The 25595-nt window shown below is 40.5% G+C and overlaps 1 protein-coding gene across 1 annotated transcript in view; it reads left to right on the top strand.

Moving 5' to 3' along the window:
- Window positions 1–1973: 1973 nt before the first annotated feature.
- CCDC175 (coiled-coil domain containing 175) overlaps window positions 1974–25595 on the top strand; it is an 80120-nt gene continuing 56498 nt past the window's right edge. Inside the window, 6 exon segments of the mRNA XM_036916636.2 lie at window positions 1974–2149; window positions 4211–4296; window positions 6100–6211; window positions 9807–9942; window positions 14127–14355; window positions 18022–18144. Coding sequence (XP_036772531.2) covers window positions 1993–2149; window positions 4211–4296; window positions 6100–6211; window positions 9807–9942; window positions 14127–14355; window positions 18022–18144 — 843 coding nt within the window. The 5' untranslated portion in view covers window positions 1974–1992.

The following is a 25595-nucleotide window of genomic DNA, read 5'->3' on the forward strand; positions in this document are numbered from 1 at the left end:
TCTGAATACTGATAGACTAAACCTGGCAGAAGAGGGAACTCAGGGCAGTGGCCAAGTCCGGGATATGGCACCTGCTGGAGGAGGGAGGCTATGTTCTAGAACGTGTTCTACTATTGATTTACTGTGTCCTCTCCAAGGTGAAGCAGGTGGGAACTCCTGCCTGAACAAGAAGCACTCCATTTTGGAATGAACCTCCATCCTGGGACGCATACCTAACTTGAAAACATATTCTTAGAATAGCACCTGGTCAAGAACAAGGTTTAGGTCACTTGACCTGTGACAATGAATCACCCAATCAAGCACAAGTTTTAAATTAACCTGTGATGCTTTACTATTAACATTCTTTTTTCTGAAAGTCTCTGTTCTAGGGCATCAAAAGAAATCTTTTGACTAACAGACCATGAGATTATAAACTGACATCTGTTAAATGTCAAAGTTAGTGACCCACCCTGAGACATGTTGTGGAAGCATCAAGAAAGATCAATCACTGTCATACCTCTGAATCTCTGGACCTTCACAGACTGCCTTTATAATCCCAAACCACCTCCTTTTCGGTGGGTCTGACCTGTCTTTTCCTGTCAGCTCCTAGTGCATAAGCTGACTCTAATAAACTCCATCTGCTTGCTTGCTTTCGAGTTCAGTGTTCATTTTTATAACATTGGACTCCAGAACCTGGTCTTTGGGTATCTGGTAACCAAGGCGGTAGAGCATAGTGATTCAGGGCATGAGCTGTGGCCTCCTCTGCAAAGTGGGAAATAACATCTACCTCAAAAGATTATGAGTCTTAAATGGTGTGGAGAAAGTGAAGGTTCCTATGGCCAGGATTCTCACCTGGCCCTGGCCAGCTGGCTCACTACACACGTGTGGGCAATATGTTGTTACTGACAATATGAAGAGCTCCGCCCAGAGCTCTGGGCAACATGGTGGCATGGCTGCAGGAGAGCAGAGGCTGGAGTGGTGGCAGCGCCGAGGACAGAGACTAAGATGACTGCAGGGACGGAGAGGCCCAGAGGCAGAGACGGGCCTGCTGCACGCAGACTTGCTCTGAGTGGAAGGGATTCTAGTGATTGACCTGCCACTGTGGGAATAAAGTTGGGTATAAATCCTCTCACCCTAAGAACGCTCCACTGTCATTTTTTCAGTCTCACTGAATCCTCGGTGAATTTGTCCGGGGATGAAACCCACTGGCAAGACAGATGGGTTACTCTAGGTGAAGTATTTAGAGCAGTGCCTGGAACATAGTAAACATTCAACAAATGACCGCTAGTGTCATTGTTACTATCATGCTGATTTCAGTTTTGCCATCTGTAAAGAAGAGTTAAGGAAAGGTTAAATTATCTTTGCTCCTCACTAAACAGTCCAAGGAAAGGAGAACTAAATTACACTCAATATGAGCCTGAAGCTGGGCTGGATTTTGGAGATGCAGAGAAAAACAATATCCGGCTTCAAAGAGCTCACGGTCTAATGGGGAGAGAGGAAAATCACTGATTCAAGGTAAAATGTGCTCAGTGATAGACTAGACAAAGGAAAGTTCTAGAAGAGTACAGAGATGGATTTTGTAGCATAGTGAAAGGATTTATACAGACTCCATTTTAATCCAAAATTATCCTTTTGTGACCCTGGGCAGTTCACTTAGTCATCCCGGCCTCAGTTTCCTTGTAGTACCAGCGGAGATACTAAAAGGACCTGCCTCGAAGCTGTTGTGAAAATAAAAGGCGAACACAAGGCGCCTCTTGCAGCCATGGCACAGAGGTGAGTTCAAAAGCGACGGTTATTAAGATCCCAGGGGTCCACGGGAAAGGCACCAGGCCTGAACTCAGAAGCGGAGGTGGAAGGCTGAAGAGGGCCTCATGCTCCCAGGATCGCTCAGTTACGGTGGATGACGCTGGGGGGCCAGGAAAGTACCACCCAGGAAGAGCGCGGCTTCCTCGTCGCCCGGGCAACCGGCCGCCCTCCCCTCCGCCCGGCTGGTAGGAACCGCGCAGCAGCAAGATGGCCCTGAGCTCCCGGACCCCAGAGCCGGGGGCCGGCGAGAAGGCGCGGCGGGCGGCCGCCGTCTCCACCGGCCCCTCCCTGGAGTTATGCACCTTCCCCTCCACCCTGGGCTCCTCGGTCGCTGCCGCCGCATTGGAGCAACTCTTCGTTGTGGGTGAGAGGCCCGCGGCGCCGTTAGGGACGGGCGCTCGGAGCGGCGCCTAGGGGGCCCTAGCGCCACTGGAGTGGCTTGGCCAACCTGGCGCTAATAGCTGGCGACATCTCGGATCCCCAGGCCGCTGCCGTTCGCCTGGAACTGGAGTGCGCACCTGCATGTAGATTATGCCTTTGATTTCAGCTTGTCCCTTTTTGCCTTCTCTTTGCAAGTAAATTTCCTCCAACATTTTGCCATGGCAAACTGGAGAACTTAAACAAGAAAGCTCTTGTATTGGGTAGGGAAACTTAGAGTAGGCTGTTTAGGAGAAGCAAACAGACAATGGCTTTGGATGGGGCAAGGTTAAAATACTTCTTCGGTCAGAAAACTGAACCTGTAATCAAGGCACTTAAGGTTAAAGTAAGATAAAGTCCAAGAAAGGGCATTTCCTGTTCAACTCAGAAACCACTTAGGCCAAACAACAAAGCATCCCTTGCTTTACAATAATCATCTCATTGCTTCGAGATAATCATACTGATTTCTAAATATGTTGATTTGGGATAGTTTCTTTTTTCCTTCTTAGATGAACTAATTTAGCTTCACAATTCTTATGAGGCAGTCTTGGGTGTGTATTATCATGAAGAATGTTAACTAGCTGAGAGGCCTCAGTGATTCACATTTGTCCGATAGTCTGGAACTAGTGTCTTGAGCTCACGCTTGCTCTCTAGATTAGCTTCCCGTTCAACTCTAGCACTTCAGTGCAAATATTTTTTCTGCTTATAATTTCTGGACCCTCAGATAGTTTTGTAAGAAAAAACTTCATTAAGCCTCTTAACCTGACTGTTTTATAAAATATGTAGCTCTCCAGCTCATTTGCTAGTGGAAACAAGCTTGTGTTCATTCACTCCATCAGAAAAAAGAAAGTAGGCACTGCCTCCCACCCTCCCACCCGGCGCCCCAATACGCACTTGCTTGCAAACTCAGTAACGGATTTTCATTTGGCTTGAGAGCTTAGTTCATTAAGAGAATCCAGGTTCCCTGGGGCTAAAGGCAGAAATTGCTATTTCCTCTTCTGGGAGGGGACTATGGCCATTAAGGGCATGAACTCTGGAGTCACAACTCTTGTGTTTGAATCCAGACTATCAGGGAGGGGCTTGGTAACCTTGATCATATGACATGACCTCAGAAGTCTTAGGTTTGTCATCTGTGAAATGGGAATCATCAAAAGGTTATAAGAATCAACATGTAAAACATTAATCACATCAAACTCCTCCCACACATGAGGGTGCAGGCCTGGAATCTGATTAGACACAATCTCTGTAATGCAGAGGTGAGAGGGCTAGTGTTAAGTAGAGCTTCATCTGTTTTCTCTCCTCTTCCTTTTATCCTTTCTTTTTTCCTTCCTTCTTCCCATTTGTTATGTATCTTGTCTTGATTATCTTTGCTAAAATTTCACAAGCCTCTCTTCTTATGTGCTTCCTACTATCAGCGTGAGAGAAAAGGAGACATCTTTCCTATGTCAATGAATGGAAAGAGTTAGAAATTGTCTACATCACACCTACCAGTTTTATAAATATTTACTCTCGTTTCATGATTAAAATATTGCCACAGAAATAAAATGACAATGAATTTTTAAACTATTAATTAAGTTATTTTTTTTTGCAAAATACATGTACATATATTTAGGATATATGTACATATGAAAACATTCTTAAGCCTATATTGTAGACTGTTGTAGACAGGTTATAGTTTTCCCTTTCGTGAATATTTTTTTTGGGGCCTATCTTATACAAATCCTCTCCTTCTACCATGAGAGATATAAAGATGAAATAAGAGGAGTTTACAATAATCATCTCACTGCTTCAAGATAATCATACTCCAAGCGTAAAATATATACCTAAATTAGAATACTATGAAATAGGGCAGTAACAAGAACAAAATAGATTCATATTAACTGCTACAGAAATTTGGAGATAGAAGATGTAATTTTCAGCTGAGTAGGCATTTGAACTAGATCTTAAAGGGTTAAATAGGTTTTGGACATATGAACGAGATCTTAATTTTCTAATTTTGTTTTTTTAGAACAATCTCTGCAAAGTGACTATTTTAAATGCAATGAAGAAGCTAGGACCTTTCTTAAGGACATTGCTATGGCTGTAAAGAAATTGGTATTGTATTATATGAGCTATTTTTTAAATGTTTCACTTATCATCAACCTTTAATTAGTACCAACTCTGTTCAAGGTACTTCAGTAGATGAATAGGGAAAATATTTACCCTCAATGAAAAAAAAATTTCTCTGTGTACTAAGCATTTGCACTAGTGTTGCTCAACTGTGGAATGTTGTCTGATTTTCCACGCAGAACCCTGAACTGAGGACCTATGCTGTGGATGAGGGTAAACCTGCTTAGGAGGAGCCTCACTGGTGACAACAGGGCTCAGTTAAGGGGTGGGCCACACAGGCAAACGCTTGGGACGTAACATGTAAGCATTGCTTAAAACAACCAACCAACCGCTGGAATGAATTGCCTGCATGGTGCTAATGTATTCAGTTCTCTGTAAGCAATTTGTTTCTTAACTGGTGAAAGATTATTTGGCACCTCGTCCACTGAAGTAGGCAGTGCGGTTCAGTGAGAACAAACAAACTCAGTTTGACTACCTTGACCCCATCAAAGAAATATTCACTAATTTATTAATTTCCTTTAGAAGTGTCATAAACATGTGTCTGTTCACGATGCTTCCCTGGCAGGGTCAGAATGGGGAAGTCTCCTCATTCGATCTCAAAGTATTGAGTAAGAATCTACTAAATATCAAGTATCTAAAAATGTGGAAATATGGCTATAAGGTAAATGAGTTTGAGTCTACAGACTACTGAGAAAAGCTAATTTCATTACCTTATATCTATCTGTAATTATATATAGCTGATATATAGACTACAGAATTTTACTTTATAATCCTGCTCAGATGAATGTGGATATGTGAACACGAGTGCTCGTGTGTATTGTACTGCCCTGTGGTCTGGTGGAAACCTTTTCTCCTGCTTTGTTCTTTAGTTACATTTTCTCCCAGATTTGAAGGGGTCAGAATACGTACTGTGGCTTATTAGGTATCTACTATGTCTCCATTTAATAACTGAGCTATGAAATCCCTTAGAGAGGAATCCTTCCATTTTTTAAAGTAATAATTTTTCACTATTATAAAAGTGCTGTATGTTTACTCTGGAAAATTAAAAAACAAAAAAAGAAAGTAAAACCCTCTATGAACTCACCACCCTAAAATAATTGCAATGAACTCTTTGGTGAATGTCTTTCCTACTTTCAGAGTATAGGTGATGCCTATATTGAATTTTATTTTTACAGAAAAGTGGTTATCCTATATATACAATTAGATAATCTTCTTATTCATAAAATGTAATGTCAATTTCTCAGATCATAAATTATCTGTAGCCATTATGACCATTTATTTTAAAAAGGCGATTTACCTATTTTTCCACTAACACATTTTTGGATGTTTTTAAGACAATGCCCTACCCAAAAAAAAAGCCCCATTAGACTATTTGCTTGAATTTGTTGGTAAGAAAACCATTGATCTCTTTACACCTCAATATATTTTTATAGACATTTTCCATTTTTTAATTAAGTAGTTTTCTTTCTCAATGTTACCCTTTTTGCTAGAGCCTTTCCTTTTAAATTGTTTGAAACTGCATACAAGAAATATATCTACATAGGGAAAGATGATTTCTGAGTGGAAGAAAATCAGCAGAAATTAAAAGATAAGCTAATAGTGACACTTAAAAACCAAAGTTAGAATAATTATTTTTCCAACTTCCCATTCCAAATAAGAACTAGCAGTAGAAGGTATGTAATGAAAATAAAATTTTATTTCTAAAAACATTTATAGGACATTGTTTAGGAGATAAATCTTATCATTTTAATGTATTAATTTTTTAAAATATGTGATTTCAATTTTCAGGAAGAAATGAGAAAAACCACAATTGATCTTTTGGAAATCGAAAGCATGAAGCTCAGCAGACTGTATTTTCTATTGGAAACTCTTCCCAGTAACATTAGGAGAGAACTGGAAGGTACTTTTGAGGTTTTTCAACTGTAGAAATTTAGTTTATCTTGTAAGAAAATAGGACTAAGTATAGTTGTAACAAGATAAGTTTAATGGTTATTTCATGTCAAAATACAGCTAGAAAAAGTATACAGCACAAATGTAGTGAGATCCATAATAATCTTCCCTGACATTTGAAGTGGAAAAAATATGTAAAACTTGTTATATGATTTCGTTTCTAAACAGACTGAAGATATATAGTCAACCCATTCCAAATTGATATTTATCCAATTAAATTAGACAGCTTGACTGACTAAACCACCACTCTACTTTCTAGCTCCACGAATGTGGCTACGATAGGTATAATCATCTAATATTTGTCCTTTTGTGACTGGCTTATTTCACTTGGCATATCTTCAAGGTTCATCATGTTGTAGCCTTCCTTTTAAGGCTGAACAATATTCTATTGTATGTACATACCACGCTTTGTTTATCCATTCATCCATCAATGGACCCTTGGGTTGTTTCTACCTTTTGGCTATTGTGAATAATGCTGTCATAAACATGGGTGTTCAAATATTTATTTGAGTCCCTGCTTCCATTTTCTTTTGGGTATATATGCAGAAGGGCATTGCTGGGTTGTATGGTAATATGGTAGTTTTACATTTACTTTTTTGAGAAACTGCCATACCGTTTTCCACATTGGCTGTACCATTTTACATTGCCACCCAAAACGCACAAGGGTTCCAGTTTCTCCACATTCTCGCTAGTTGTTATTTTCTCTTTTTGTTTTATTTTTAAATAATAGCCATCCTAATGAGTATAAATTTGTGTCTCATTGTGGTTTTGATTTGCATTTCCCTAATGATTAGTGATGCTGAGCATTTTTTCATGTGCTTATTGGCCATTGTTATATCTTCTGTGGAGAAATGTCTGTTCAGGTTCTTCGGCCATCTTTGAATCACATTGTTTGTTTTGCTGTTGAGTTGTGGGAATTCTTCATCTATTCTAGATGTTAACCCCTTATCAGATATATTATTTGTAAATATTTTGTCCCATTCTATGGGCTGCCTTTTCACTCTGTTAATAACTTTTGATGCACACAAATTTTAAATTTCAGTGTAGTCCAGTTTATATTTTCTTTTATTGTGTGTGCTTTTGGTGTCATATCCAAGAAATCATTGCCAAAACCAATGTCATGAAGCTTTCCTCCTATGATTTCTTCAAAGTAAAACTATAAAATAGGTTTAGCTCTTACATTTAGGTTTTTGATTTATTTTTAGTAAAATGTTGCATTTGGTATAGGTAAGGTCCAACTTCATTTCCCCAGCTGCAAGGAATATTGGCTGAGGCTCAATTCTCTGCAGGAAATTCCCTGGACAAAAGAGTAAGGCTTCCCTCCAAGTTTCATTCCCTTCCCAGGTGCTGCCTGCATTCAGTCACTGTGAGGGTAGCAAAGCCAGCCTTCCTCCCTCAATGCAGAAGAGCTCCAAAGTGTCACCACAGCTCCACAACTCACCGCCGTTTAACCTCCTGCTCTACTCAACTCTGCTCCCCTTACTCTACACATTAAAATTTCTACACACAAATTTTAGAATCTGTTTCCTGGAAAGCCCAAGCTGTAACAGTGATCTAAATAAAAAACACTTTTAAAAGGACATTACAGTTACCCATTTATTACCATACAGCTCCAAATCTACTTTTATTGTCTATTCTGTGATAAAGGAGCTGGGCCCTGGACCCATCATACAAGCTGGCACAATGTTAAGCTTTGTCAGTAGAAGGCACTAGAGAGATAGTGAGGGAAGGGAGCTTCTTCCTGGTTCCAGCATGCTCAGCTTGGCCGAGTCTCGCAGTGCACACAGCTTCCTCACACCCCTACTCTGGCAGCACTCTGCAGTGCCCAGCAGTACCCCTGGGTGGCTTTGTGACAGATCGTTACCAGTGAGGCACCTCCCTGTCAGCTGCTTCCCTGGCACCCTCGGGGTGGTTCTGCAGTAAGTTTTGAAGTGGGGCAACTTCCTGTGGACAGGTTCCTCCCAACCCCCCAGAAGCCATCTTTCCAGCAAGTTCTGCTGCTTCCTTGAAGGCACTCTATCACAGTCTTAGGGATGGTGGCTAGTCCTTGTGCTTGCTGTTTCTGAATTCTTTAGAGTTCTCTTTACTTCCTTACCATTCATTCTCTCATTACTCTAATCCTCTGTTATAGTTATAATAATATAGTTGTATAAATAATGTACAGAATAAATAATTCTTTACATTAAATTTTCCCCATTCAACATACTATAATGTTTCTATCTCCTAATTAGATCCTGGGTGATACAATTATAAAGTAATATGCATAATGTTAGTCTAGTTTGGTAAGAAAAATACAGCAAATTCTACATGCAGAGAAAAAATAAGACTCAGAAGATATCTGTCCCAAAGGCAGAATTAAGAATTATTTTTTCTTTTCTTTATTTTGTTTTCTTTGGTTGTGTTTCCTTATTTTCCAGATTGGTTTACTTTTATAATTAAGAAAACCATTTTATAAGGAAAAGAAAATTTCATGCTAGCTTAGAAGGTCCTTGATACACACTACTTAACAAAATTAATTTAATTGGCCTTATAAAGCTTTGCTACTCAAAGTATGGTTCTTGGATCAGCAGCTGCTGTACCACATGAGACCTTGTTACAAAGTGCAGATCTCTAGGCCCACCCTATATCTATCATATCCGAATCTATTTCCACAGTATATTTGAGACATAAGGCTTGAGCAGCCCTGCTATAATAGAGCAAATTTAACTAGTAGTCTAGAAAAAACAACCTACTCTCTCAGGAGAGCTACCAGCTAGTTTTTGGGAATTTGATGTGTAGAAATGGGCACTACAGTACCTTTCTAATTAGTAGCGTTCAAAAATTCATGCATTCTTACCATCTGTCAGGCTCTGAGGTAATCCTCTGAGGTCTTAGTGATTACATTGATTTGTTATTTATGGATGAACCATTAGTTCTTAACACACTGGGTTCTCCTGAAAGCCAACTGGAGGCAATGGCTTTTGTACTATTTTTTTGTTAGGGAGTACCATCTAAAGGGGAGGAGGGGAGGATAAGGAGACAAAGCTGGAAAAAGAGAGAGCTAATATCAGGTGCAAAGTGGTGTTGACTGTCACTAAATGAAGCTAATTAACTCTGAGACATGTCCCCCAAAGTATCACCTCTTCTTGGGACCATCCACTTTTGTCTGTCATTGGTCCAATATTTTCCCCACCTTCCACACTTTGGTTTACACACACATGGCTATGAATGTCTAAAGAAGTCCCATGGTAGAGGTGACAGCGAAGTCTGGACAGGATGTGAGAAGAGGACAGAACAGGCAGGAAGCAGGTGCCGTCAAACTGCACAAGTCTGAAGTTGTTCAGAGCTCATAGAAAGCTGGTCACCATAGCAGCAGCTGAAATAAGGGAACTAACTGATTAGTTCAGACTGAGAGGGTCCATAGGGGTGAGAGTTCCTGTCTGCTACAGGAGCATAATTAAAAGACTATTTCAAAGAAAGACACTATTTGCTCACAATTTGAAAACTGAAAATCTACAATTGTGCTGTTTCTCAAGTAATTAGTAACATTTCCACTTATTTTTAAGAATGTGTCTATGATGCTCGCAGATTAAATCTTTTTGAGATAAGTCAATTATGCATGAAAATTACAAGGATGAATAATAAAATAGAATTTCTGAAGAAGAAAATACTTGAACTGAACAAACTTAATAACACTCTAGGGTAGGTATTTTTTAATTCAGTATTTGAAGGAGCTGGGGTCTGGGGCTGGAGTGGGACAGTTGTCCTAAGGGGTTGGTGCTCTGGTCTGAACAGTTGCAGGGCAGGTTAAGAGGTAGAGACCCCTTACAGAAAATGACCTGAGCTGATGAGGAGTGTATGGTGGCCACAGAGAGCTGGTGAGGAGAGCAGAAAATCTTTATCCACCACGGCCAAGAGACCTGTACAATTTCAGAGGCAATCCAGCTTCCCAGGAGCTGTGTAAATCACACACTGCCTTGCATGCCACCTCCAAAGGTAGAGGCACACAGTGGTTTTAATTTCCATCTTAGTAAAACTAAGTTTATAAACCTCAACCACACAGCAAAAAATTCTGCTGGGCATTGTATTATAAATACAGTATCAAACCAAATATATTGTAGCTAGTTTAGTTCCTTAAAGATATTCAGTTATAATCCACTGGAGGACTAAGGACTGGATTGGTTCCCAGAAGAGGGTTCTAGATTCTATTTGTAATTAAATGAGACAATATATGTAACTGCCTATAGCTCAGGATCTGACACCTACTAGTATGTTTCCTTCATTCCTGAGCTATACTGCCAGCACTTCACTCTTGTGGGCCTCATTTTCTCCATCTGTAAAATCGGGATTAAAAATCTGGATTTACTCAGCTCACAGAGGAAGAGAGATATTCTGAAAGAGAAAAACAAAACAGAACACTAAGAACAGCTCAGTACTGGAAGAAAATTTGCAAGGCTAATGTATAAATACCAGAATGTCAGTTTGTCAGAGTAAGAAATGTTCAAAAAGCCTGCATTGTAGTGAAAATAATCTTCTTGGGAAGCTAAAATAATCAGAAAGTTGCTTGGTGCCTGTGGGGAAAATGGAATTTCCTATGGCCAGCATCCTCACCTGACCCTAAACTACTTGATGATGTAACTGGCCTGCTGCTAGGCTACTGCTTTCACACCTGTAGGCAATAAGCTATTACAGACTGAGTCACTATTTAAAGAGCTCTGCCCAGTGCTCTGGGTGGAGGCAGAGACAGAGGTGGATTACGGACCTGCAGACGGCTGGATGCAGACATGATGCTAGTGCTCAACCTACTGCCAGAAGAATAAAGCCAGGTATAGACTCTTTTACCCCAAGTCATTCTGTTGTCATTTCTCAGTCTCACTGAATCCATAGTGACTTGCCCAGGGCTGAAATCCTTAGGCAAGACAATGCACAAGATATCAAAGTATCAGGAATTAGGTGGAGACCTCCAGGCCCAGAAGAGTCCGTTTTCTGAAGTAGGCCCTCAGAGCACCTATTCTCAGAGAAGCTCCACTGAGAAGGAAGTTCATGGTCAAATACACTCAATACTGCACACACTGCTCCCTGTAAGGAATTCACAGTGCAGGTCTGTGCATGGAGCATGCTAGGTGCAATCAGCAGAGCCAGCTATACATAAACTAGGCAATCAATTTCTAAACTAAGGAAAGTAATACCCAGGCTAAAATACTCATACCATTGGGCCAGCACCATCACACCTCTAAAGATCAGTGAGTCCCAAACTAGAGTGTACATCAGAATCACCTGGAGTGCTTGTCAAACACAAATTACTGGGACTCCCCCACCAAATTTTTTATTTAGCAAATCTGGTGTGGGGGTGAGACTGCATTTCTAACACATTCCCAGGTGACTCTGATGCTGCTGGCCTGACTACACTTTGAGAATCCCTGCTCTAGAGAAATCTTCACAGAAAGGCAAATTACAGATTTAAGGTGGGTTGCTTGCAGAGCTAAAATCATTAAGCCACAATCACTTTTTGCATCCATTTCTCAAAGACGGATATCAAGATGCCCACCATCTCTGACAGGAGCTCCTCTCTTGGACAGTTCTCAAAAACTTGATACATGCAGGCTTGGGGTGAGTTTTCCCTAGGTCCTGCACTTGGTTTCTGAGTGCCCTCCTCCTAGCCATCACAATACATCTAGTTAGGTTTTTTGATTTGATTTGTTTTGTTTTGCTTTGCTTCCCAGAGGCTACTCGATTAGGTTGATTCATTCTCAGACTCAGAGCACTCGTTATCTGATCTCCTCTAGGATGGGCTTCTTTTTATTACATTTCTGTGTGGACTTAACTCTGGAAAATACACTACCAACAACCTGTTTCCATTTTCCTGAGTCTTTGCACACAGTCCTTCTAAACTGAAGTCTTCAGCTCTGGGAACTAGAAAAAGGAAAAGGTCTTTACATTGCAGGAGCTTTTAAAAAAGGAAGATATAGAAATGGCACTAATTGTCTCTCCTTTTATTATTAGCCCTGGGATAGATGTTTCTCACAATGTAAAGTCTTATTCAGGTGCAAGTGGCCAGCAATGGGTATGTGAGGCTAATGTCTCCTCTTGAACTTGGATTTGGCTGCAGCTGGGAGGAGGCAGGAGGTATCAAATTAGGTTTCAAACATTCTCTGAACAGTGAAGATGGACTTGGCTCTGGTTTCCTGAACTCCTGTCTATCAGAGGAAGGTTAGCTTTCTCCAGGGACCCCCAGGCAGGGCAATGACGGTGGCTGGAGGGTTAGTGAGATGTTTGTCTTTCTTTGGCTTAACTGTTGCCAGGCAGCTGCATCTCGGGAGGCCTCTCCCTGTGTACTAGGTGAAACCTCAACCCAGATGGGGGACGGTTCTTGACTCTGATTAAGAAGGAATTCATGAACAGGTCCAACGAGTATAAGGAAAGAAGGAAACCATTAAAGTGAGAGTAGTAGTGAATGGCAGCAGCCATACAGGCAGTAAAGAGCACGGAAGAGCAGAGGGAGGAAAGGAAAGTTCTTTGAAATGCCCTTGCCAACTCCTGAAACCACAGTCACCTGGAGTCCAGTGTCCACTGGAATCTGCATGGTGTGGGAACTAAGCCCCTACCACCCCAGGATTTGGGGGAGCCTCAGAGCACTGGATAGAGTGAGATTATGTTCTGAGAACTTCTCCAAAGCAACAGAAGGAGATTTTCAGGCAGGCTACCAACTACCAAAGAGTGTGATCGTACAGCTGCAGTCCTGTCCAGGTCACCCAGCCGATGGGAACTTGCAAACCCAAATCAGAGATCTCAGTAGCCCTTCCCTGCTTGTCTGAAGTAGAAGAGAGAGAGAGAAGACTACGGCTTAAGTCTAGAAAATTGAATGAAATGGTGAAGTAACCAAGACGATTACCACTGGGAAAAGAGGTCTCTTATTAATCTCCCAAGAGGCTTGGAAGAGCGCAGAGGCAAAATGCTGTAAGTTGAGCAATGAGAAGGCTTTATTTAAGGCAAAGTACACACTCAGAGAAAGGGGAGTGTGGCAGCCTCAGAGGAGAGGTATGCTTAAAGGCTTCATATTCATGTCTTTTAAGGATTTCAAGAAAAGGGTAAAGGGCCAAAGGGGCATAGGCTTGACATGTGGCCTCATGAAGTCTGTCTCCTGTGAGAGACATTTTGTCATCACCCATAGTCTATCCTCTAGATATTCTTTAAAATACACTAAACTCAAGGAATTACCCAATCCTGTTTGTCTCCAATAGTGGTTCCTCTCCAGCAGTGGGGGCACATTTAGGACGCTCGCCCTGCCTTAGGATAGGGTGGCTATTGTTTGTTTGATCACCATTAAATATGTCAGGAATCTCACCTCCTAACTCCCTGCTTCTTAAAACGGAATCTTAACCTTAAGATGGAGTCCTTCCTATTCTTACTGTACTATTTATATCTTGGCATTTTCCATCACAGGCAGGAAAAATTAATCATGATGCTTATCCCATGTCCCTGCTCTACCTCATAACTACCTATCTCAGGATGATAAGTTAGATATGGCGATGCTACCTACCAAACCATTTGTCTGGCCAGATTCCACTCATCTGTTCCAAACTGTTTTTGAATCAGTGTATACTTTAAATTAAAATGTCCCATATATGGGGTATCCTACCTGGGATGTGGAGATGGCTGGGGTGAGGCAGGATCACATGCCAATTTGCAGTGGGAAAACTGCAGGGTTGACACTTGTGTTTCCTTCTGTTCTCGTTGCAACCAAGTTTAAGCAATCACAAATACACCTCTAAAATAAGTATTTTTTACGTTTTCGCTCTTTCTCATGGTCCATCTTACCAAACAGATTTTAAATTCCTTTCCTAAAAGTCATACTCTTCATGCCAGGAATGATTCTTTTCCCCTAGTGAAAAGCAAGAGGAGCTGGCAAGGAACCATGAGAAGGTTGTCCTGGTGCTCAACCACACAATGGAAGAAAAAGCGACTGCCACAGTTTACATCAATGAGACTCATACCCAAATAAACAAGAAAAAAGAAGAAATAGAAATGCAAAAAAAATGTATCCAAGAGATAGAAGAGCAAATGGAAAAAGAAAAAGCAGAATACTTGAAAAGAAAACAAAAATTGAGTGAAACAGTAAGTGGCATGATTTTCCTTTTAAAATAAAGAATTGTACAGAATCTCAGGTGGGAAATGGGAAATAATTTATTTGCCCCCAAGGCTGACAAGCTCTCCTTGTGTCGTTGTCTGTGCAAATTGGGATGGAAATAGAACAGAGGCTCAACAACACTGGAGGCCCTTGGGGAAGATGTTTGATTGCGTAGCAGCATCCTCAGTTCACGGGAAAGAAGATGAGTGACAGGAATTGTAACACCGGATGTTCCCTTGCTCATAAGCTGCCCTATAGGGACAAAGAATTTGCTTTCATGTCATCTGGTTGCCTTTGACAGTGCTGAGGCCATGTCTGTATGGACAGGACCAGGGAGTTCTGACCCGCTGGAGCCATCTACTCCTGCTCAGTGAATCAGAGGGGAGCTGCCTGCAGAGGCACAAGGCAGAGCCAAGGGCCCCAACAGAAAGGAGAATTTGGAGACACACAACTTTGGGAGGAAGGGGTATGGGATAACTACTCTGTCTTGCTGGCTGCTAGGCCGTGCTAGGTAAAATTCACCACAAAAATGACTCAGGACAGTTCTTTGTTCGGCATGGGGTTGCCCCAGTTGGGGGGCAGGGCTCCCTCCTCACTGGGTGTGGGTGGCAGTCCCCTCCCCCCAAGCAGGGGGGCCTGGCCCAGGGCAGAAAGCGCTGGCTGCTCCCTGGCAGGAACTGGCAGAGCTGAAATGAAGGAAATTGGACTTCCAGCCTTGCCATATTAAAAAAAAAATAGAAAGAGAAGAACACTTATTAAACTGTATCTCTTGTGTCTTAATAAAATATAGTGGAATACAATCTGGCAGTGGCCACATGTGGTGACTGACTCCATGATAAGGCTTGGACTGTTCATAAATTCCAGTCAGGACTGTTCATCCTTCAAAGCACCCGTGCCCTTAGAAATCGTTTTACAATAAAACCATGGATGATTTTTCTCAAGCATGTACCTAGCCCTGGTCATCCTTCAAACAGGCACTCTGTGGAGAAGCTGGCAAGGAATCCTCGGGCACTGGACTGCTAAACAGAATTTGGAAAAGCTGAGCTCCCTGGACCTTTCCAGAGGTTGACGCCAGCTGTTAGTCTGGGCTACAGTGCTGGAATCAGCTGGAATTCACTTCTCAGAAACAGTGATGGGCTCCTGTCACTGGGCTAGACCTCACTTAGATTTACTGTTATCACAATGAGATGGAAATTTCAGGGTAAAAGGAAGAAAAGGGACACAAACTCCACAGTCCAAGCAGGTTTATTGCTAAACCTGAGAGGGACCCCTCTGTTCTGGCCAGCAGAACCAAAAAGGTGTCTCTCACAGGCCAAGAGGCTTTTTACAGCCAGGTTTTTTGGCATGCTTTTGAGGGAATCTGTCAGAGAAAGGGTGGACTGTGGCTTGCTGATGTGTCCTCTGGAAATTGCTTGTAGCCTAAGTAAGGTGAAACCTAGGTCTCTGAGATGGCAGGTGGGCTTAATCAAAAAGGCGGTACCCTGTTCGGGCTCTATCACAGGGCAGCAAGCACCAAAAGGGATTTTATGTTTTTGTCCCTATGCACAACAATGCCAGAGGCAGTCACGTCACTCCATTGCCCCTGCCCTCGCTGAAAGCATGGTTCTATTCTCACTGAGCAGTCCAGAACCCCCACGCGAGTACTTAAGTTACAGGGGCAGAAGTGTCTGTGGGCACGGCTGAGTGACAGGGCAGTAGGGAGCAGGAAAGGGGAACCCTGTCCCTCTTCTGTACCTCCCCTGGGACTGAACAGTTGGTCAGTGGTGACCTCAGCTGAGCTTTGCCCACCAGAAGGAAGGCTCCACAGGGCAGGGTTTGTGTGTTACAGTCACGGCTGTATCCTGGCACTTTGGCATGCCTTGCGTGGTAGGACCTCTATAATATTACTTCATTGAATGAAAGAGTTTCTAACTTCATTTTAAGCCCTTGGGGAAAGTTTTCCCCTTCCTATTTTTTTAATGTAAATGGTAAATGCAAGAAGAAAATACGGAGGGGCTTCAAATTTGCAAACTTTGAATTTACAAACATGACAGGTTTTATCTTCCTTATGTAAAAGTCTTTCTCCAGAATCACAAACTCTTTCTGAAAAAGGCCAGATAGTAAATATTTAGGTCTCTGTGGGACATACAGTCTCTGTCACAATTATTCAACTCTGTCATTTTAGCATGAAAGTAGTCACAAACCATACCTACATGAATGAGAATAGCTTTACATAAGTAGGTCATGGCTGAATTTGGCCTGGTTAGTACTTTGCCTAACCATTGGTCTATCTCTGGAAAAGGGCACCAGTTAAGGACACTTTTAGATGCAAACAGCAGCAGCCCTGACTCAAACTGGTTTAAACCCAAAGGGCATTTATTATCTAACACAGTAAGTATTCACCACTAGGAAATTCAGAGGCGCATCCCTTCTCTCCTCCATCCTTCATCTTAAGGATGGTTTCCCTCATAGCCACAAAATGCTGCCAGTGGCAGCTGGACTATATGATTCTTTATTCAACTGAGGAACAAAGGTCTTGTTGGTGTGTCTGATCTGGCCAGATTAAGACAGTGCCCACCCCTGGAACGATAATAGATCCTAAGGGAATGCCTGGTGCCCGTGGCTAGGCAGACAGGGGTGGAAATGAAGGAGTCATCTGCCAGCATTCACAAAAGGCATGTGACAGGCCATGGTAACCTCCCTTAGTTTCTCTTGACTTCCTATGAGAAGGAAAACTATTACAGGTCAGAGAGTCTTCAAATCTGAAAGATCTTCCCTAACACAAAACAAAATAATTTTTGCTAATATTATTTCTATAATTGCAAGGCCTTGGGACAAGGCTTAGGCCAGAGTATAAACACAGTATTCCAGTTTTCAACAAAATTTATGAATCACAAAGTTCCATTTATATGCACTGTGCCCTGGTACAGAGATAATTGATGATAATCACAGAGCAGCCACTTTGGGTAAATTGCCTGGTGGCTTTGATGGGAAGTTACTCAAATATGTTTTCACCACACTTGAGTACAGAGTTGAATATGCTTTCTTAGGCCTTACTACTCAGCTTGTTCTTGATAATTCAGTGTGTCAGACACATCCATTAGTGCATTTGATTTTTAAAAGATGGTGACTCTTTCATTAGGGTCTGACAGGTGATCAGAATATGTTTGATTTTGGTAAACTGGTAAGAAGTTGTCCAGGATTGTGAGCTGCCCTATCTTCAGTGGCTCGGTTTACTCTGTCTTTAGTCTGCTTTATTTCCCATTAAGTAATGTAAATTTAGGTTTCCAGACAATTCTTCAGTCCTCCCTTTGTCTCTCCTGATCTGCTTAACACATTATCAATCTGGTAATCATGGCCTTGGTGTGTTCCTAGTAAATTACTAAGTGTCCATTGCTGTTTTAATTTGCTATTAATGATCCTTGTTTTGCTGCTTTTATAAATGTACTACTTGAACATTTTATAATCACAGTTTGGTCCCTTGGTTCATTATTTTTCCTGATGCTGCAAAACAAGCAAACCCAGGTTTTATTTATTTTTGTTGTTGAGGTACTTAGATATTGACAGTGGTATACTCAGACTGAATATGCATCAGGTCGGCAAAATTTTTAAAAGATTTCCTAAACTTTGTTGTTCTCATAAGCTTTTTGATTGGTTTATGTTTGTCACTACAGATTGAAGAATACAAAAAACTCTGTGAACTGAAGAGAAAGGAGACTTATAAAAGCAAGAAGGACTTGGATACATTAAAGATTAAAATGTCAAAAATGAAAGAAACAGTTACACACAGCACATTGGTAAGAAAGAATAAACTAAGTTTTTCAAGCCTGACTGGAGAACTTCAGTATACCCTGCCTTGAACATAACCAGTAGCAGGTTTTTTTTAAAAGGGGTTGATTTTAATTCATTTTCATGCGGTTCTAAGAGAATACTTTTGGCATGTCGACATTCTCTGATACTTTATTTAAAGTGTTAGAGTGCAATTGTGTTTTCTTCTTCAGGAATATGGTGGGAAGAAGGAAGTTTGGAATGCCTAAGGTTCAAATTGCATTTGGTGACAAAAATACTGCAAAAATGATTTTTTTTAAATGCACACAGAACTGACCCAATGCTTCCAGACCATATATAACATTCCTAGGAGTTGCTTTATTTTACATAACAAAATGATTAACCATGGGCAGATTCCTTAATTCTGAATATGTCATAATAAAACAGAGTTTAGACTCTCCATTTATATTAGGGATAAGAACATGGACATGGAAAGGGGACTATTTATCTATTTGAATTAGAAAACACCTCAGTCAAATAGTAGGAATGGGTGAAGGGGATAAAGAGGCACAAAATCTCAATCAATATAAATTAGTCATGAGGATGAAAGTACAGCATACACAATATAGTCAATAATTCTGTAACATCTTTCTATGTTGATAGATCTAGTAACTGGACTAATTGGGGTGAGCATTAATAATGTAGATCACTATGTTGTATATTTTAAATCAATGTAATATTGTATATCAACTATATATACTTCAATAAAAATGGAATATTCTTCAGAGGTCTGCACTTCTATTTTTTTAAAAAATGATAACACTGTGATAAATATTTTGTGAGGATTATTCTTATTTGAAAGATAGAAAAAATGAAGCTTATGGTGGTGACTATATTTGAGGAGGTTAAAGTTAATACCACTTTTATATCAGTTAAAACAGAAAACTAATTTTCTTTCATAATTAGTTGAATTAATGACTCTTTAGTGTATTTCTTCTATTCGTGTTGAGTATTACATGTCAAACTATACGGGGTGATAGTAATCCTGAAACATTACATTTCTTATCAGAATGTTCAGTTAATTACATTATCCTTTTTATAGAGTGATTTTTTTCATAATTTTAGTTAGAATGTGTCTCTTATGATATCCAATTATAAAACATTAGTAAAGTCCAATTTCCCCCTCAAATATGTGCATTTAAAAAACCTCATTATCCAGGGGATTAAAGATGGCAGCGTGAGAGGAGAGACAGAGGCTTCCTCCTAAAACTGGATACAATTAGAAAATTTAATTGGCGCAACTAATCCTAAGAGATCAACTGGAAAGAGGACGGCATCAGACTGCACACACCTGGAGAAAAGAGCAGACCTCAGCTAACGGGGTAACATACCAGTGCTGTGGCTCCCCGGGACCCAAGCCCCTGCCCCACCCAACCTCACCAGCGGGAGGAAGAGAAATGGAACAGGGAGGGAGTGGAAGGCTTGGGACTGCTGAATACCTAGCTCTGGAGATCTGCGCTAGGAACACAAACCTACATTTCACGGTGCTTTCATGAGACTCGCGTGACTACCAAGATGGAAAGTAAATACATGCAGGGTTCCTGGGGAGACTGGGATTCCACTTGCTTGTGGAAAGCAGGGATCCATATCCGGCTGCTCAGGGACAAAAACATACCTGTGTGACTGGCCCACTGGCTCAGGCAGTGGAGACAGGCACAGCAGCCAGGAGGCGGGGAACAGCTCTTTCCTCCACCCAGGCACCAGTACCGCTCCCCTGTGACCCCCGACATTGCTTCAGGGGCTGAGCAGCTCCAGAATAGAGCCTCTGGACACTAGAGGGCGCCATATACAAACGTGAAACACCAAAGGAACCTTGTCCAGAGTAAAATTATTAATACAACTCCCGAGAAAGATTTAAATGATATGAACCTCGTGACTCTTCCTGAAAGGGAGTTCAAAATAAAAATCATCAACATTCTAATGGAGGTACGGAAAGACATCCAAGAACTCAGGAATTAATTCAGGTCAGAGATCCAATTGTTGAAGAGCACAATGGAGGGTATTAAAAGCAGGTTGGATACGGTGGAGGAGACAATAAATGAAATAGAAACTAGAGAAGGGGAATACAAAGAAGCTGGGGCACAGAGAGAAAAAAGGATCTCTAAAAATGAAAGAATATTGAGAGAACTGTGTGACCAATCCAAGCGGAACAATATTCGCATTATAGGAATACCAGAAGAAGAAGAGAGAGAGAAAGGGATAGAAAGTGTCTTTCAGGAAGTAGTTGCTGAAAACTTCCCCAATTTGGGGAAGGATATAGTCTCTCAGGCCATGGAGATCCACAGATCTCCCAACACAAGGGACCCAAGGAAAACAACACCAAGACACAGAGTAATTAAAATGGGAAAGATCAAGGATAAGGACAGACTGTTAAAAGCAGCCAGAAGCAGAAATAAGATCACATACAAAGGAAAGCCCATCAGGCTAACATCAGACTTCTCAGCAGAAACCTTACAGGCCAGAAGGGAGTGAAATGATGTATTTAATGCCATGAAGCAGAAGAGCCTGGAACCAAGATTACTTTGTCTGGCGAGATTATCATTTAAATTTGAAGGAGGGATTAAACAATTTCCAGATAAGCAAAAGCTGAGAGAGTTTACCTCCCACAAGCCATCTCTGCAGTCTATTTTGGAGGGACTGCTATAGAAGGAAGTGTTCCTAGGGTTGAATAGCTGTCTGTCACCAGAGGTAGTAAAACCATGGTTGGGAGGGTGCAGCAGCTGATTGCAAGGCAAATGCAAAATTAAATTAACTATCCCCAAAGCCAATCAAGGGATAGACAAAAAGTACAGAAATTGATACCTAACATATACAGAATGAAGGAGGAAGAAAAAGGAGGAGAAATAGAAAAGAACCTTTAGATTGTGCTTATAACAGCATACTAAGTGAGTTAAGTTAGACTCTTAGATAGTAAGGAAAGTAACCTGGAACCTTTGGTAACCATGAACCTAAAGCCTGAAATGGCAATAAGTGCATACCTATCGATAATCACCCAAAATGTAAATGGACTGAATGCACCACTCAAAAGACATAAGAGTCACTAAATGGATAAAAAAACAAGACCCATCTATATGCTGCTTACAAGAGACCCATCTCAAACCCAAAGACATGCACAGACTAAAAGTAAAAAGGATGGAAAAAGATATTTCATGCAAACAATAGGGAGAAAAAAGCAGGTGTTGCAGTACTAGTATCAGACAAAATAGACTTCAAAACAAAGAGAGTAACAAGAGATAAAGAAGGACATTACATAATGATAAAGGGCTCAGTCCAACAAGAGGATATAACCATTATAAATATATATGCACCCAACACAGGAGCACCAGCATATGTGAAACAAATACTAACATAACTAAAGGAGGAAATAAAATGCAATGCACTCATTTTAGGAGACTTCAACACACCATTCACTCCAAAGGACAGATCCACAGACAGAAAATAAGTAAGAACACAGAGGCACTGAACAACACACTAGAACAGATGGACCTAATAGACATCCACAGAACTCTACATCCAAAAGCAACAGGATACACATTCTTCTCAAGTGCACATGGAACATTATGCAGAATAGACCACATACTAGGCAACAAAAAGAGCCTCAGTAAATTCAAAAAGATTGAAATTCTACCAACCAACTTTCCAGACCGCGAAGTATAAAACTAGAACTAAATTGTACAAAGAAAGCAAAAAGGCTCACAAACACATGGAGGCTTAACAACATGCTCCTAAATAATCAATGGATCAATGACAAAATCAAAATGGAGATCCAGCAATATATGGAAACAAATGACAGCAACAACACAAAGCCCCAACTTCTGTGGGACACAGCAAAACCAGTCTTTGGAGGAAAGTATATAGCAATCCAGGCATATTTAAAGAAGGAAGAACAAACCCAAATGAATAGTCTAACATCAAATTATCAAAATTGGAAAAAGAAGAAAAATGCGGCCTAAAGTCAGCAGAAAGAGGGACATAATAAAGATCAGAGAAGAAATAAACAAAATTGAGAAGAATAAAGCAATAGAAAAAAACCAATGAAACCAAGAGCTGGTTCTTTGAGAAAATAAACAAAATAGATAAGTGTCTAGCCAGACTTATGAAGAGAAAACGAGAATCAACACACATCAACAGAATCAGAAACAAGAAAGGAAACATCACAATGGACCCAACAGAAATACAAAGAATTATTAAAGACTGCTATGAAAACCTATATGCTAAGAAGTTGGAAAACCTAGAAGAAATGGACAACTTCCTAGAAAAATACAACCTTCCAAGACTGACCAAGGAAGAAACACAAAATCTAAACAAACCAATTAACAGCAAAGAAATTGAAGTGGTAATCAAAATAATGTCCAAGAAAAAAAAACCCAGGCCAGATGGATTTACCTCGGAATTTTATCAGACATACAGAGAATAGATAATACCCATTCTCCTTAAAGTTTTCCAAAAAACAGAAGAGGAGGGAATACTCCCAAACTCATTCTATGAAGCCAACATCACCCTAATACCAAAACCAGGCAAAGACCCCACCAAAAAAGAAAATTACAGACCAATATCCCTGATGAACATAGATCCAAAAATACTCAATAAACTATTAGCAAACCGAATTCAAAAATATATCAAAAGGATCATACACCACGACCAAGTGGGATTCATCCTAGGGATGCAAGGATGGTAGAACATTCGAAAATCTATCAACATCATACACCACATAAATAAAAAGAAAGACAAAAAGCACATGATCATCTCCATAGACGCTGAAAAAGCATTTGACAAAATTCAACATCCAATCATGATAAAAACTCTCAGAAAAATGGGTATAGAGGCAAGTACCTCAATATAATAAAGGCCATATGTGATAAACCCACAGCCAACATCATACTGAACAGCAATAAACTGAAAGCTTTTCCTCTGAGATCGGGAACAAGACAGGGATGCCCACTCTCCCCACTGTTATTCAACATAGTACTGGAGGTCCTAGCCATGGCAATTAGACAAAACAAAGAAATACAAGGAATCCAGATTGGTAATGAAGAAGTCAAACTGTCACTATTTGCAGATGACATGATATTGTACATAAAGAACCCTAAAGACTCCACTCCAAAACTACTGGAACTGACACTGAAATACAGCAAAGTTGCAGGATATAAAATTAACACACAGAAATCTGTGGCTTTCCTATACACTAACAATGAACCAATAGAAAGAGAAATCAGGAAAATAATTCCATTCACAATTGCATCAAAAAGAATTAAATACCTAGGAATAAACCTAACCAAAGAAGTGAAAGACCTATACCCTGAAAACTATAAGACACTCTTAAGAGAAATTAAAGGGTCACTAACAACTGGAAATTCATCCCATGCTCTTGGCTAGGAAGAATTAATATAGTCAAAATGGCCATCATACCCAAAGCAATATACAGATTTCATGCTATCCCTATCAAATTACCAACAGCATTCTTCAACGAACTGGAACAAATAGTTCAAAAATTCATATGGAAACACCAAAGACCCCGAATAGCCAAAGCAATCCTGAGAAAGACTAATAAAGTTGGGGGGATCTCGCTCCCCAACTTCAAGTTCTACTACAAAGCCATAGTAATCAAGACAATTTGGTACTGGCACAAGAACAGAGCAACAGACCAGTGGAACAGATTAGAGACTCCAGACATTAACCCAGACATATATGGTCAATTAATATTCGATAAAGGAGCCATGGACATACAATGGGGAAATGACAGTCTCTTCAACAGATGGCGCTGGCAAAACTGGACAGCTACATGTAAGAGAATGAAACTGGATCACTGTCTAACCCCATACACAAAAGTAAATTCAAAATGGATCAAAGACCTGAATGTAAGTCATGAAACCATAAAATTCTTAGAAAAAAACATAGGCAAAAATCTCTTGGACATAAACATTAGCGAGTTCTTCATGAACATATCTCCCCGGGCAAGGAAAACAAAAGCAAAAATGAACAAGGGGGACTATATAAAGCTGAAAAGCTTCTGTACAGCAAAGGACACCATCAGTAGAACAAAAAGGTACCCTACAGTATGGGAGAATATATTTGTAAATGACAGATCCGATAAAGGGTTGACATCCAAAATATATAAAGAGCTCATGCAACTCAACAAACAAAAAGCAAATAATCCAATTAAAAAATGGGCAGAGGAGCTGAACGGACAGTTCTCCAAAGAAGAAATTCAGATGGCCAACAGACACATGAAAAGATGCTCCACATGGCTAATCATAAGAGAAATGCAAATTAAAACCACAATGAGATATCACCTCACACCAGTAAGGATGGCTGCCATCCAAAAGACAAACAACAACAAATGTTGGCAAAGTTGTGGAGAAAGGGGAACCCTCCTACACTGCTGGTGGGAATGTAAATTAGTTCAACCTTTGTGAAAGCAGTATGGAAGTTCCTCAAAATGCTCAAAATAGACTTACCATTTGACCCAGGGATTCCACTTCTAGGAATTTACCCTAAGAATGCAGCACTCCAGTTTGAAAAAGACAGATGCACCCCTATGTTTATCGCAGCACTATTTACAATAGCCAAGAAATGGAAGCAACCTAAGTGTCCATCAGTAGATGAATGGATAAAGAAGATGTGGTACATATACACAATGGAGTATTATTCAGCCATAAGAAGAAAACAAATCCTACAATTTGCAACAACATGGATGGAGCTAGAGGGTATTATGCTTAGTGAAATAAGCCAAGCGGAGAAAGACAAATACCAAATGATTTCACTCATCTGTGAAGTGTAAGAAGAAAGGAAAAACTGAAGGAACAAAACAGCAGCAGAATCACAGAACCCAAGAATGGACTAACAGTTACCAAAGGGAAAGAGACTGGGAGAATGGGAGGGTAGGGAAGGATAAGGGTGGAGAAGAAGAAAGGGGGTATTATGATTAGCATGTATAATGTGGGGGGTGGGAGAAAGGGGAGGGCTGTGCAACACAGAGAAGACAAGTAGTGATTCTACAACATCTTACTATGCTTATGGACAGTGACTGTAATGGGGTTTGTTGGGGGTACTTGGGGTAGGGAGAGCCTAGTAAACATAATGTTCTTCATGTAATTGTAGATTAATGATAGCAAGATTTAAAAAATAATAATAAATAAATAAATAAAAATAAAAATAAAAAAGATCATTATCCATTTTTCAAATATCAACATTGTAAGGAAGTCTGAGTCAGCCTAGGTTCAGAGGAGAACCCTGGGGTTATATAAAACATTTTATTTGCATGCCCAAGGGCATATCTCCAGATTGGCCCTCATAAGTCATAAACACCCCACCAAACCAGCGAGATGGGACAAGGTGGGAAGGTGGCAAGGATACAGTCACCTCCAGGGTCATTCTCTGCCTCCCACAGCCCACCTGCCCACCTCACCCCATGTTACCA

The sequence above is a fragment of the Manis pentadactyla genome, chromosome 11 (assembly GCF_030020395.1).
Source record: "Manis pentadactyla isolate mManPen7 chromosome 11, mManPen7.hap1, whole genome shotgun sequence".
Lineage (NCBI taxonomy): Eukaryota > Metazoa > Chordata > Mammalia > Pholidota > Manidae > Manis > Manis pentadactyla.